The following is a 13,625-nucleotide window of genomic DNA, read 5'->3' as shown; positions in this document are numbered from 1 at the left end:
TCTACACCTGCTGTAGCACTGGGCAGCACACAGCTCTCCAGACCTTCCAGGTGCCTGCTCAGTCCCCTGTCCTGCCCACATGCTCCCTCTGCCTAACCAGGTTCATTCATCTGGGTGTCCTAGGAGCCTGGCATGGGACTGACTCAGGGAAGATGCTTGCTAACCGCTGGCTGAATGAATGAAGCAGGCTTCACTGAGGATCCTGCAGGGGAATGCCCCTAGGTAGCATATTTATCAGGACTGAGACCATGATGCTGCTGAAATGCTCAGCCTCACCCTTCCTTCATCCTACTCCGATCCTTCTTATACTCTCTCTAAATTAACAGAACAGGTGTTTATGGAAGAGTAACAGGAAGGGGAGGAGAAAAAAAGAAAAGGTATGGGGGAACAAAGAAGCAAAGAGAAAAAAAGAAAAGGAGAAATAAGTGGTGCTTAAAGCGGAAGAGTCCTTTTAGGCAAGATGACTAGAAGACAAGAAAAACCTGACAGTATATGCCTCCTGGTTTGAGAAAATATGAAATACATACTTATCAGCTTGGATTTTGTTTTGTAAACTTTTCATGAAAGTAAAAGTGTACAAGCCATTTATGTTTTGTACACACAAAGATTTTATTTTTATTTTTTTGGATCCAGCGCTGGCTAAAAAATGTCACGTTACCTTTTTTTTTCCTTTTTGTGGAGATGGGGGCCTCACTATGTTGCCCAGGCTGGTCTCGAATTCCTGGGCTCAAGTGACACTCCTGCCTCTGCCTCACTGAGTGCTGGGATTACAGGTGTGCGTCACCACACGCTATGCAAAGAATTTTCTTAACGAACTCAACCACGTAAACAGCATTCAGTTCAACAAACAGAACATAACCAGTCCCTAGAAGCCCCTTTTACATCTCCTCCATTACTATACCCTGCCATATACATACTGCACATATACAGTATATACATATACAGCATATACGAGACATACGTATACAGCATATACGAGATATACGTATACAGCAGAGATACACGTATACAGCATATACGAGATATACATATACAGCATATACGAGATATACATATATAGTATATATATGATATACGTATGTAGTATACATATATACTACACCAAGGGGAACACACTGTCCAGACTTTTTTGCCTGTTCTTGAACTTCAGGTAATTGTCTCACACATTGTTTCTGGCTTCTTCTGCTCAATATCATGTTTGTGATGTTCACCTATATCATAGTGTGAAGCTATAGTTTATTCTTTTTCATTGGTGTATAGTATTCCACTGTAAGTATATGTGTGTGTGTGCGTGTATATATACACAGATAGATATATAGATATAGATAGACTGCAACCTACTTATTAATTTGACTGATGTTCATTTGGGTAGTTTTCAGTTTTGAGGTGTTATGAATAGTAAGATTAAAACTAAATGCAACACACAAATCACAACTACATCTTGGGGAAATCTGACTATGCACTAGATGTTACATATATCGAATTTATGTTTATTTTCTTAGATGAAATTATGCTACTGGGCTATGTTGGGAATGTCATTGTTAGACAAATGCTGAGGTATTTACAAATGAAAGATTGAGATGCCTCCAACTTCCATATCATTCCAAAAAAAAACACACATTATACAGCTAAATATGGCAAATGTTAACAATTGGTGAATCTAAATAAAGACCTAAGTGTGTTCCCTGTACTAGTCTTAGCTTTTCTGTATGTTTGAAAATTTGTATAAGACTTCAAAATATAAAACTGGGGAAAAATAAATACAATGAGATACCTAAGCATAAATAGAGACACTGGGAGAAAGACACAGTAGTGGAAGAGAAGGGACCTAGCAGTGAGAAACCCGTTTTGAGTGCTGCACTGGCTGCTCAATTGCTGTGTGATCATGTAAGCCTCTCTGAGCCTTACATTCTTCACCTTCAAAATGGATTGTACACTCATGAAGTTTACTGCACACATGGAGCAGGAATGCAATGGTTCATGATATTATTTTAACCCCCAGACCATGTACCTGACTTGCAGCTACTTCCAGGGACCATCCACTTAGATCTCAAAGTCAACAAATGGAACTTTCCATTCTTCCTCCCTCTTAGGAAAACGCTTCCCTCCCTTTCTGACAATAGTAACATAATTTTTCCAGTCCCTTAGCCAGGATCCTAAGACGTAGACTCCTCTCTGACTCTTCTCTTTCCTCCCCTCTGGCCAATCTGTGGCCCATCCTTGGAAGCATATTTCAGTAAACCCCCTTCTACACGACCACTGGCCTGTTTCCTGCTCTTACCCCAGTGCTTACACTATTTCAACCCTCCAGACTGGCTGTACCCTGCCATCAATCCAATTTTCCTCAAGTAAAACCTCCCTCACATTACTCTGTGCAGAAAAAATTTTAAAACAAGGAGCCGGAGTCCTCATGCCCTCCTCAGTGGCCTCACTCTACTCACTCCTACCTCCTCCTTACTCCTCTGAGCACTCATCGTTCACTCCAGGACCCTCATCATCCTGGGAACCGGCCTGCAGAGTCCTGCATTTAGGTTTCTGCACCTGCTACTTTTTGCCTCTGTGATTCCAAATCATGTTGTGAGTTCTTGCTCCAGTCCTTGTGGCCATTACTGCAATTACAACCCAGACGACAAGGTCTGCACCTCACCGTCTGCTAATGAGAACAGACAAACAACTGGAAGTGATCTGGGCAGCCACCTAGCTCAACCCTGCCCTGTGCATCCAGTCTCTTTACAGGTGAAGCAGCTCAGGCCCAGCCCCAAGCAGCTGTCAGTACAAGCACCAGGACAACCCGAGTGTGAATCCCAGGAAGACCTGAAAGCTGGGACAGCAAGTGAATGGTACACTTGGGAAACAGGCCTTCGTGTCACCTGGCCTCAGCAGAAACGTTCAGGTGTGGGCTTGAGTTGCTCTGAGTTCTGAGACACTGAGCTGGTGAGGGGACAAGGACAGAACTAGTCTCCAGAACAGTCAGAAATGGCCAGGAGGGCATGAAAACCTTCTGAGAATGGGGGCGAGGGGCTCCTCACCCCACACAGCAGCATCACTGGGAGGGGAACACCCCTGAGGGGGACCCTGGCAGCAGGACACTGGCACCTTTGTCTGGGGCTCGTCACTCGAGCCCCTGCTTTGTTCTGTCATCCTCTGCCGTTACAGCAATCACACATCTCCACATAAAGTATGCTGACATCTTTCTGCTACTCGCATCACTGCCACGCTGTGTCAACCGTGCCCTGGCCCCAGGTCTCCCAGGAGCCCAGTGCCCCTTACCTTATCCCACTATTACATGCACATGGCCTCTTCCCCTGAACTCTAAGACTCCACAGGCAAGTGCCTTTATTTTTAACTCTTCATAGTGACCAGAACAGCACTGGCCACAGAGCCAAGTCCACCTCTGTGATGAATAAATGAGTGAAGGCTGATGGTTCCTACAAGAATCCCTTAGTAATATTTACAGCACTAACTAAACAATCTAACACTACCATGGTCACCACACATTTAGATGTGTCACCTCCCTTCATCCTCATGGCACCATGAGGACAGGTTCCATCAACAGCCCCATTCCACAACAGAGGAAACTGAGACGTGGAAAGCTCAAGGGAGATGCTCAAGGTCAGGGTCAGCAAGTGGAGGGGCAAGACAGATTCTCTTACGTCCTGAAGGAAGCACAGGGATAATCTTGCTCATCCTTCAAGGCATTTCAGGATAAGGAAAGGCTAGGTGGGGTCGGTACAGATGGGTGGTCAGTGCACAACTCACAAAGAAGTTATGAAACAAAAAAGAAGAAAAAGAACAAGGAGAGGCCGCTCCAACCAGTGTTTCCTCTCCCTGCAGGTGTCCTGATTCCACCCATGCAGATTCTCCATACTGCCCCTCGCCCTGGCATCCCCAAAGCCCCGCAGTGCGCTCTGCTGGCAGCCCCTGTGGGCTCTCTCTCGCTGCTCCTCCTCCCATGAGCTGCTGTCACACACAATGGCCACATCCCCCCAGGCTCTGAGCCCAGGTCAAACCCAGCCACCACCTGAGGCCCAGCACACCTCTGCTTCCTCTGTGACTCAGGCCACTCCGACCTCTCCCATCGCGAAGCCCCCTCGTGCCCTCCTACGTGCACACCGTGAGCTCCGATGCTTTCGTGCACGTTAGTCCTGCCCACTTCCTGCCGCAAGAGAAAACCACTAACACAGGGCCCACATGCAGGGATCACTCAATAAATATCTGAACAAGCTCAGATGCCCCATCTTTTGCTGTTCGTATCTTGCTCTCAAGCCCTCAGTGTCTTCAATCATGGACACAGTGTAGGTGTTTGGGGGTCCTCATGACCGACCTGTCTCCATACAGCCAAAATAATGGCCTCATGTTTTCCTGCTCCATCATTCGGCTCCTCTCTTGACACAGGAAAGCAGCTCCTCATGCCCCATGGTCCATGCTGGACCCATTTACCCGCCTGCCATGAAGTCCCCTTCCTTTGCCAGGAGCGCCAGAGCTATGGCAGGACCCCTGACCTGAGTTTTCAGAACTCTCCAGTTCCTCATCTGTGGGTGGAGACAGTCTTACCTGGAGAGACCCTGCAGTCCTGCGGTTCCACATACTCCCCAAAGCAGTCTATCTGGGCTGGGGTCACGTGCCTCCACTCCTCCTCAGGGAAGGCCAGGGCCATATCTTTAAATGGCCCCAACCCCTGCAACAATAGGAGATTGCTATGAATAAAGAAAGAATCCTAGGCCAGAGACAGTGGTTCATGTCTGTAATCCAACCCCCTCCCAACCAGCTTCCTCCCAACAGTTGAACGGGAGTAATCCACTTGTTTGAGCCACTGCAGTTTTGAGCCTCTATGGCTGGGGCTCAGCTTGCCCCTAACAACCAAGTCACCTCATTTCCACTCTGCAGCAGCCTCCCACTCACACCTCATGCTTGACAGAGCCTGGCAGCCGCTATTTACCTTCTCATCAAGAACAAAGTTCACATTCGGCCAAGCCCTGTCTTAAGAATAAGGCTGTGATAAAATAAATGCATCCTCAATTTCTCACTCACTGCGCACCATGAAGAACTATTATGGTACAAGGGAGGGTCCAGCCAAATTAAAAAGCACTGATGTCATTCCTCATCCCCTCCAAAGTACATCCTTAGAGAAAAGGAAAGGGAAATGATGCTGGCATCCATCCTTGCCCAAATACGGCTTGAGCAGGGCCAGACTTGATCCCCTTCTTTTTTCTGCCAAACAACACCTTTTCTTCTTCAAAGAACTGTTTTAGACTCACCTCCTTGAGGAAGGTGCCCCACTGGAAAGCCCCCACCTCCCTGGTAGTGCTCAGCACCCTGTGGAAGAGAGAGCACCCCATCTATGCTTCAGTTACCCCATTTGTGGCAGATGAGTAATGTTAACGAGGTCCAACTAGTGTGGCCTGTATGGCCAAAGAGACCACCCTGCTCAAATGCTCCTGGAAGCCCCAACCCTGAGTCAGCCACAATCCTGCTGAAGTTAGGGGACAGGCAAGTTTCCAAAACAGAAAAAGCAGCAGCAGAAGTACCCATAAAGGGCACCCACAAAGGGTTATCTCGGGGCCAACCAGCACGGCCTAGATAGCCCTAGGGGGTTTCTATCTGTAACAGTTACAAGAGTCCACCTGTGGCTGGGCGCGGTGGCTCACGCCTGTAATCCCAGCACTTTGGGAGGCCGAAGTGGGTGGATCACGAGATCAGGAGATCGAGGCCATCCTGGCTAACACGGTGAAACCCCGTCTCTACTAAAAATACAAAAAATTAGCCAGGTGTGGTGGCAGGCGCCTGTAGTCCCAGCTGCTTGGGAGGCTGAGGCAGGAGAATGACGTGAACCCAGGAGGCGGAGCCTGCAGTGAGCCAAGACCGCGCCACTGCACTCCAGCCTGGGCGACAGACCTAAGGTTCGATGCAAATTAACAACTGCGGCTGATGGTTCAGCGGAGGAAACCACACCATCAGGTCCACTGGGACTAGAAAGAGAGAATGACTCAACTTGGGGGCGGGGAGGACACATTGTTGTGCAAAGAAACCTTGGGGAAGGTGAACCTCAATCAAAGCAAAGGTCATGATTTCTGGAAAGGGAGTCAGAGCTCACCTGCGATCCAGCAGTAAAGAACCCGGCTGCCATCTCTTGGTCTCTGGGATTCATTGCGGGGAGGCCAGGACCCGCCTGCAGAACTGGTAGTGCTGAGCAGGGACAAAAAGCATGAGAAAGATCAGAAGGATCAGTGATGTCATGCTGTTAGCTCGTTCAAATGTGTCCCCTACCAGATGCACACAACCTCAGGAACCAGAAGACTCCAGACAGAATCACTTTTCACTCTGGTACCACACTTTCCCACGCACAGGGGCCTGGGTGTCCCCTGCCCTATTCTCAGCTGGGGCCTGAGTGTCTCCTGCCCTGTTCTCAGCTGGCAAGACTGTCCCAGCCCTGTCCCTTCAGGGCTACCCATGCTCCCCACTCACATTCTGGGAATAACCTCCTTTGAGATTCAGTAACAAAATAAAGCTACGTGGGCTGGGCACGGTGGCTCACGCCTATAACCCCAGCACTTTGGGAGGCTGAGGTGGACAGATCACGAGGTCAGGAGATCGAGACCATCCTGGCTAACATGGTGAAACCCCGTCTCTACTAAAAATACAAAAAAATTAACAGGGCATGGTGGCACATGCCTGTAGTCCCAGCTACTTGGGAGGCTGAGGCAGGAGAACTGCTTCGACCCAGGAGGCAAAGGTTGCAGTGAGCCGAGATCGCGCCACTGCACTCCAACTTGGGTGACAGAGTGAGACCCCATCTCAAAAAATAAATAAATAAATAAATAAAGCTACATATTACTTTGGGAGATATGGTTTATCTGCCCACTGAAAAAGTATTTCTGCAAGTCAGCTGAATATTTCCTGGTAGTTTCTAGAAGGGATCTGAGGGAAAGAAAAGAGAAATAATAAGAAAGCATGATCCCAGATATCCCCTCCAGACACCAGAGGATAAAAGGAAAAGAAACAATTTCACTTCATCTATTTCCTAAGGGGGAGGAAGTAGCCAAGAAAATTCACAATTACACCTCGTGGGTAACTTAGTTGCTCTATTGCTGGGTTTATGAAGAGAGTTGGCTGCACAGCACAGTTTCCTATGCCCTGACATCCCCACTATCTGCGTCTTACTCACCTTGCTCCTGGAAGGCCCGTGTCTCATCTCCAGGGTCCTGACTGAGCTGCTCCTCGGTACCTGGGTCTGGACCTTGAACTCCTTCCCCAGGGGGCATCCCCCACTCAGGCTTGACCTCCACTGGCCCCAGCTGGATGCCTGGCTCCCAAGTGCCTCTGCAAAGTGCTGTTTCCTCCTGCTCTCCCTGCCCGTGGCATGGAACCTAAGAACAGTTCCCAACACCGATTAGAATGAGGCCTGGGCAAGGCTGTTATGAAGGGAGTTGAATTAAAATCTAAAAAGAGAACCAAGAAAAGAACCATTCCAGCTTCAGGGGAGAGGAAGGAAAAATCAGCTGAGCTCTTCCCCAGGACATTAGTGAGGAAGTGAAAAGGAAGCTAAACTCCCGCATCAGGCCCTGAGCAACTTTTATCTGTCCACGCCATTTGACAAGGGTCCCTTCTACCTGCCATCACCAAGCCCAAATATTATCTTGCCGAGGATTTTAACACAATATACTCACTACTAGAAAAAAAAAATTCCTAATTGGAAAAGCTGAAAATAAAAAACGCAAAGCCTAGACCCTGCAGTGAACAGGCTAATGAGAAATAGTTGCTTTAAAGAGAGCCAGGAAGCCTGGGCAACATGGCAAGACTCCACCTCTACAAAAAATCAAAAAATTAGCCAGGCATGGTGGTACATGCCTGTGCTCTCAGCTACTCAGGAGGCTGAGGTGGGAGGATCAACTGAGCCAGGAGCTCAAGGCTGCAGTAAGCTAGGATTGTGCCACTGCACTCCAGCCTAGGCTGTTGGCTGACCCTGTCTCAAAAATAATAAATTAAAAAGAACAAGGAAAATCAGGAGGACTCTCACACTGAGAAGTACTCACAAAAACAAGGCATTTCTGGTCCACTTTTAAGCTCCTGAGTTGAGTAGGAAAAAATTCTCTTAGGATTCTGAAGACAGGAAGTCAGGGTGACGAGAATGCGCACGGGAGGCTGAACTACAGAAGGACGGGGGCTTATGAGCAAGACAGTGTCATCAGTCCTACTCTCCTTTCCCAGTCATCCGTCAGGGGGCTGTGCCACAGAGTGACGGAAATATGGCTGGAACCTCAAGGAAGCACGTGCGGTGCCAACTCACTTGGTGTCATTAGAGCAGCACCAGAGAATTGTTACAGGAGCCCTACGAGCCACAGAGAAACAGTACTGCTACGGACAACCCTTTTCCGGAAAAATATTCCCCAGGCGGGATTCTCTGCCTTCCCAGAGGCATCTCTGTCCAAAGCAGGGTCAGGTCTATGAGGGACCCCAAAAACAATCACAACTGCCTTCTTTTTGCCTGATGCCCACAAGGGAAATATGGTCAAGCCTCTGCCCTCATGACCAAAGAGAGGCTTCAGGCCCTTCTGCATGGGAGCATCTCCCCTGGGAATGGCCTTTCTTGCTGAAAACTCCACTGCTCTCCAAAAAGGACCTCAGGGAGTCTGAGGGCAGAGGAGGGAGGCTCCACACCTCGTCCACTCCTACTGCTTCCTCAAATCTTTGGATTCTTTAACACTCCCTGCCCACGCCAAGGGCGCCAGACCTGGATCCCCTCCTCACCCACCGCCTTGGCCTCCAGCGCTCTTTCTGTCAGGTCCTCCACCATGGCAGCCAGGGCCTTGCCACTCTCTGGGCCATGCTCCCGGATCCAGGCGTAGAACTCGCGGGGCAGGATAGTGAGGAACTGCTCCAGCACCAGCAGCTCCAGGATCTGCTCCTTGGTGTGCAACTCGGGCCTCAGCCACCGACGACAGAGCTCCTGGAGCTCCCTAAGAGCTTCCTGGGGTCCAGCTGCCTCCTGGTAGCGGAACTGCCGAAACCTCAGCCGAAAAGTCTCTGGACTAGGGTCCTCCCTTCCTCTGCCCCATGGCAACTCTTTCTCCAGTTTCACCACAGGAATACCCAACTGCTGCTGAGGAGCTTCTGCCATCTCTGGATGCTCTTTAAGCATCTTCACACTCCCTTCGAGGAGACTGAGAATGACTGCATCAATGACCCTTTTGAGAACAAGAGACACGTGAAAGGTCAGCCCATCCCAGTTCTGTCTCTACATCAAGGAATATTCCACTGGAGAACACAGTAATTACCTTTCACAAGGCATTTTCAAAAGACTGAACACAGATCCCAAAAGTCAGGTCAATTCAACATAGTAATCATTTGCTAAGCAACTATTAGGCACAGAGACTAAACAGAAAATGTCTAAGATTTTGCTTTTATACCCACAAATAACTTAGGATCTCACTGGAGAATAACACTACAATCAGAGAATAATATATAATGGGTTATAACTGGGTTAGTCACCAGGGCCTACTCTTCCAATACTAAAGGAAACATACATGCAACACACAAACACACACATATACACACACAACAAGCAGGCAGAAACAACAAAATAGAGAACAAGACACACTGGGAGCTTGCCCTCTTGAAACTCATATGCTGGTACAGCAGACAGAAAAAGTCAAATGGAAGCAACTCTTTTAAAAACTGCAAGTGGAGACAAGTTCTAGAAAGAAAATAAGTAGGGTGCTCTTGTTAACAGGCGGCAACTGACTTGAAGAGGCTTTTCTAAAGACATGATACCGGGCTGACTCAAGGATGAGAATGAGTCAGTCACTCTAAGAGCATTCCAGGCAAAAGCCCTAAGGCTAAGAAATTACTCTGGGTGTCCAAGAACAAGCCATATTCCAATGTGGCTTCAGCAGAGTGAGGAGCAGAGCTGCACCAGAAGAGGTGGCAGAGGCAGACAGAAACCAGATCACCCAGAGCCTGCGCCACAGAAAGAATTATGAACTTTATTCTTATTTCTTACTTTAGCGAGGAACTACATGTTTTATAAAAGTCATTCTGCCTGCGTGTTGACAGGGAATAGGCTAGACGTGGCAAGAGGGAAATGGCACTTACAGTGATTCAAGCAGATGATAGGGGCTTAGATCAGGGTGGTGGCAAAGAGTCAGACAAAATCAAGACGTATTTTGGAGATTAAAACCAACAAACTTGCTGATGGCTTAGATGTGATGGTGCGCTCAACCTGAAAAAGACAATGGAGCAACATACATACCATTATGATAAATGACCAAAAGATTTCTAATTTGTACAGGCTTTACTCTTTAGAAAGCATGTGAACACATATTTCATTTAATACTTAAACACTTCGGTAGGATGAGTGCTACTCCTACTTCTCAGAAGGAAAAAAAAAAGAGACTAGATGATTAACTGCCTCCCAAAATACATGGTACAGATTGAAAAAAAAAAATGTGAAGTCAAAAAGAGAGAAAACTAATCTAAGTCCAAGTATTCAAGGAAAAGAAGAGGCTTGAAGTAGACTGGAGGATGAGTCCTATTTACCTCCAAGTGGATTATGCGGAAGACCTAGACTGGGAAGACAGACTTGGAAGTCCAAAGCATCAGGGGAAGGAGATCCTGCTTGTCAAAAACGGAAAGATCACCTGACTGGAGCAGAGAATGGGCAGCTGGCAGGAGGCACACCCCAAAGCTTCTGCTAAATATTCTATTGTGAGTTTGTGTATTTATCTACCCCCACTTAAACCAAGTTTATATTTTCAGTCTATTCATTGACTCTGCAACATTGAGATTTCTCTTTCATTCCTTTCTAGCTATTGCATTGGTTCACTCCACTAGTGCATTTAATGCACTACAGTGCAAATGTTTACCCATGTGTCTCCCTCTAACAGATTCCCTGGAAGCAAGAAAGATCCTCATTCATCTTTTATCTCTGCCATTTGACAAACAGAAAGTGCCCCATTGCTATTCTTTATCTCCCCCCACCCATTGTCACTCTTCTGTTTTGTTTCTGAGACAGGGTCTCAGGGTTTTGTCACCCCAACTGGAAACCAGTGGTGCGATCATTGCAGCCTTTGCCTCCTAGGATCAAGCGATCCTCCCACCTCAGCCTCCCGAGTAGCTGGGACTACTGGCGAGTGCCACCATGACCAGCTAATTATTTATTTTTGTAGAGACAGGGTCTCCCCATGTTGCCCAGGCTGGAGTGCAGTGGCATTGAATGTAAGTCACTGCAGCCTTGAACTCCTGGGCTCAGGCGATCCTCCTGCCTCAGCCTCCCGAGTAGCTGGGACCACAGGCGCGTGCCACCACGCCCGGCTACTTTTCAATTTTTGTAGAGACAGGGTCTCGCTATGTTGACCAGGCTGGCTCATCGCTATTCTTTAAATGAGTGTCCTACGTGATTACTTTCACTTTGCACAGAGTTCTGCTTCGGTTCAAGGTCTCTTCCGGTTCGTGGCCAGCCCTGCACTAAGCCAAGCCTGGCAGAGCGGGATCAGCCTCGCTCCTACCTGAGCCTACAGCGCGGCGGCCCCTCAGGGTCCAGACCCGCAGGGCCTCGCGGCCGCGGAAGGCAGCTCCGGAGAGACTTGCCGCCCTCAGCCGGGGCAGAGCGGAGGGAGACGGGCTCTAGTGCAACCCCGCTGCCGCCGAGCCCCGTAGCGGCACCAAAACCCGTCCCCGCGCCCGTTTACCACCTTGCCCGCCACCCGCTGCCGCCCTGAAGAGGCTCTCACCCGCCGCGGCCCCGAGGGGGCTCTCACCCGCCGCGGCCCTGAAAGGGCTATCACGGTCTAAGATCGCCAATGCCCTCCGCGGACCGGAAGTGAGCTGCGGACGCTGTCAGACAGGTGCGTAAGGAAAGACCCGCTTCCGTGTCCTCTCTAGGATGCTCGGAGGGCTCGGCTCGGCGGATGCGTCTCGATGGTCGCTGATCCCATCCTGCTGTTCCGAACCCGGCGAGGAGAGACCACCAGGGCTTCCCCAGGACTGACTGCCCAGCTCGAGGCGCTCTGTCGCTAGGCCCCTTTCCACCTCCGTGCCATTGCACCTGCTTGCCCTCCGTGGAAAGGACTCGGTGCATCGCCAGATACACTGCTGGACACAGCACCTGCCCCAAGGGGCTTTAGAGTCCAGTCAGTCAATGCGCGACTATTCCGGCCGCGAGGGCCTTGCGCGAGGCGTAGGGGCAGAGGAGATAGAGGGCGCACTGGGTCTTACCGGCTCACTTAAGAGGCGCCTGACCCCGGGTGGTGTGCGTGCGTGTGTGCATGTGTAGTCAGGGAAGGCTTTCTGGAGAAGCCAGCATCGGAGCTGTTTTTTGTGGGGTTTTTTTGTTTGTTTGTTTGTTTGTTTTTGTGTTTTTTGAGAAAGAGAGAAGTCTCGTTCTGTCTCCCAGGATGGAGCGCAGTGGTGAGATCATAGCTCACTGCAACCTCGAAGCCCTGAGTTCAAGCAATCCTCCCACCTCAGTCTCCTGGGTAGCTGGGACTTTTTCAGTTTTTTGCAAGAGAGGGGGATCTTTCTATGTTGCCCAGTCTGGTCTCCAACTTCTAGACTCAAGCGATCTTCCCCCCTTGGCCTCCCAAACTGCTGGGATTGCAGGCGTAAGCCACCGCGCCCAGCCTGAAGGCAGTCTGTCTCAACTGGGTGGCCCAGTGTTACTCCAGAATCCACTCAGGAAACAGGAAACCCTCTTGTCTTACTCTTCTCCAGCACTTTGCAAAGTGTCTGGTACAGTATTTGCTAAACATAAATACTTATAGAATAAATGAACTCCTAGCATATAACATAGGTGTTAGACCATCTCACTTTATCTTCCATGTCTCTGTCCCACTTTCATATTTTTCTTGCCTGCCCATATTTGACTTGGGTTTATTTCTTCATCTTTTTATTAATAATCCACTTTTCAGCTGTTTCTAATGTGCTACAAAATCCACAGTTGTTGTTGTTTTTTTGTTTTGTTTTGTTTTTTAAGAGACAAGGTCTTGCTCTGTCACCTAGGCTGGAGTACAGCGGTGCTGTCATAGCTCACTACAGCTTCCAACTCCTGGATTCAAGCAATCCTCCCCCCTCAGCTTCCCAAACAGCTGGGACTACAGGCATGAGCCACCACACCCAGCTAATCTTTAAAAAATGTTTTTTAAGGACGGGGTCTCACTATGTTGCCCAGGCTAGTCTTAAACTCCTGGGCTCAAGCAATCCTCCCCACTTGGCCGCCCATATTTTTGTTTTAATTGATATATTTTTTCATTTCTAGAATTTCTATTTGATTTTTTCCAAATATTCTAGATTGATCTTTTAAAAGAATTTACCGATATCATTAAGCTTTTCTTTATACATAGTGAATATAGTTGAGCCTGATAACTCTGAGATCTGAAGTCCCCTCAGATATCTTTCTGTTATCTGCTATTTCCACTGTTTTTGATGGTGCCACTTCCACCAGCAGTACCCAACAGCATCTATTTCTCATATCTCATCATCTCTGCCATTATCCAGCTTTAATTTTTGCCAATTGACAGGTGAAGTAAATGTTACCTCATTTTTTAATTTGTATATTCTTCATTATAAGTGAGGTCAGTCATTATTCCTACTTTCATTACCTTCTTGCCTTCCCTTTTCTGTGAACTGAC

The 13,625-nt window shown here is 48.4% G+C and overlaps 1 protein-coding gene across 6 annotated transcripts in view; it reads right to left on the bottom strand.

Moving 5' to 3' along the window:
• ZSCAN25 (zinc finger and SCAN domain containing 25) overlaps window positions 1-12,199 on the bottom strand; it is a 54,821-nt gene extending 42,622 nt beyond the window's left edge. For 2 of the 6 annotated variants that reach the window (XM_054497197.2, XM_054497194.2), the window contains exons 1-7: window positions 11,730-12,152; window positions 10,537-10,611; window positions 10,093-10,219; window positions 8,753-9,185; window positions 7,166-7,367; window positions 6,095-6,186; window positions 4,555-4,678 (exon numbers count right to left, since the gene is read on the bottom strand). In XM_054497197.2, coding sequence (XP_054353172.1) covers window positions 4,555-4,678; window positions 6,095-6,186; window positions 7,166-7,367; window positions 8,753-9,139 — 805 coding nt within the window. In that variant the 5' untranslated portion in view covers window positions 9,140-9,185; window positions 10,093-10,219; window positions 10,537-10,611; window positions 11,730-12,152. Of the gene's footprint in view, window positions 1-4,554; window positions 4,679-6,094; window positions 6,187-7,165; window positions 7,368-8,752; window positions 9,186-10,092; window positions 10,220-10,536; window positions 10,612-11,729 lie in introns of all 6 variants that reach the window. The other 4 variants (XM_054497190.2, XM_054497192.2, XM_054497196.2 and 1 more) reach the window with 4 other exon arrangements.
• Between the last annotated feature and the right edge of the window lie 1,426 nt (window positions 12,200-13,625).

Source organism: Pongo pygmaeus, chromosome 6 (assembly GCF_028885625.2).
Source record: "Pongo pygmaeus isolate AG05252 chromosome 6, NHGRI_mPonPyg2-v2.0_pri, whole genome shotgun sequence".
NCBI classification, from domain to species: Eukaryota; Metazoa; Chordata; class Mammalia; order Primates; family Hominidae; genus Pongo; species Pongo pygmaeus.
The sequence above is the reverse complement of the archived record's forward strand: the minus strand, read 5'-3'. Positions and strand labels throughout refer to the sequence as shown.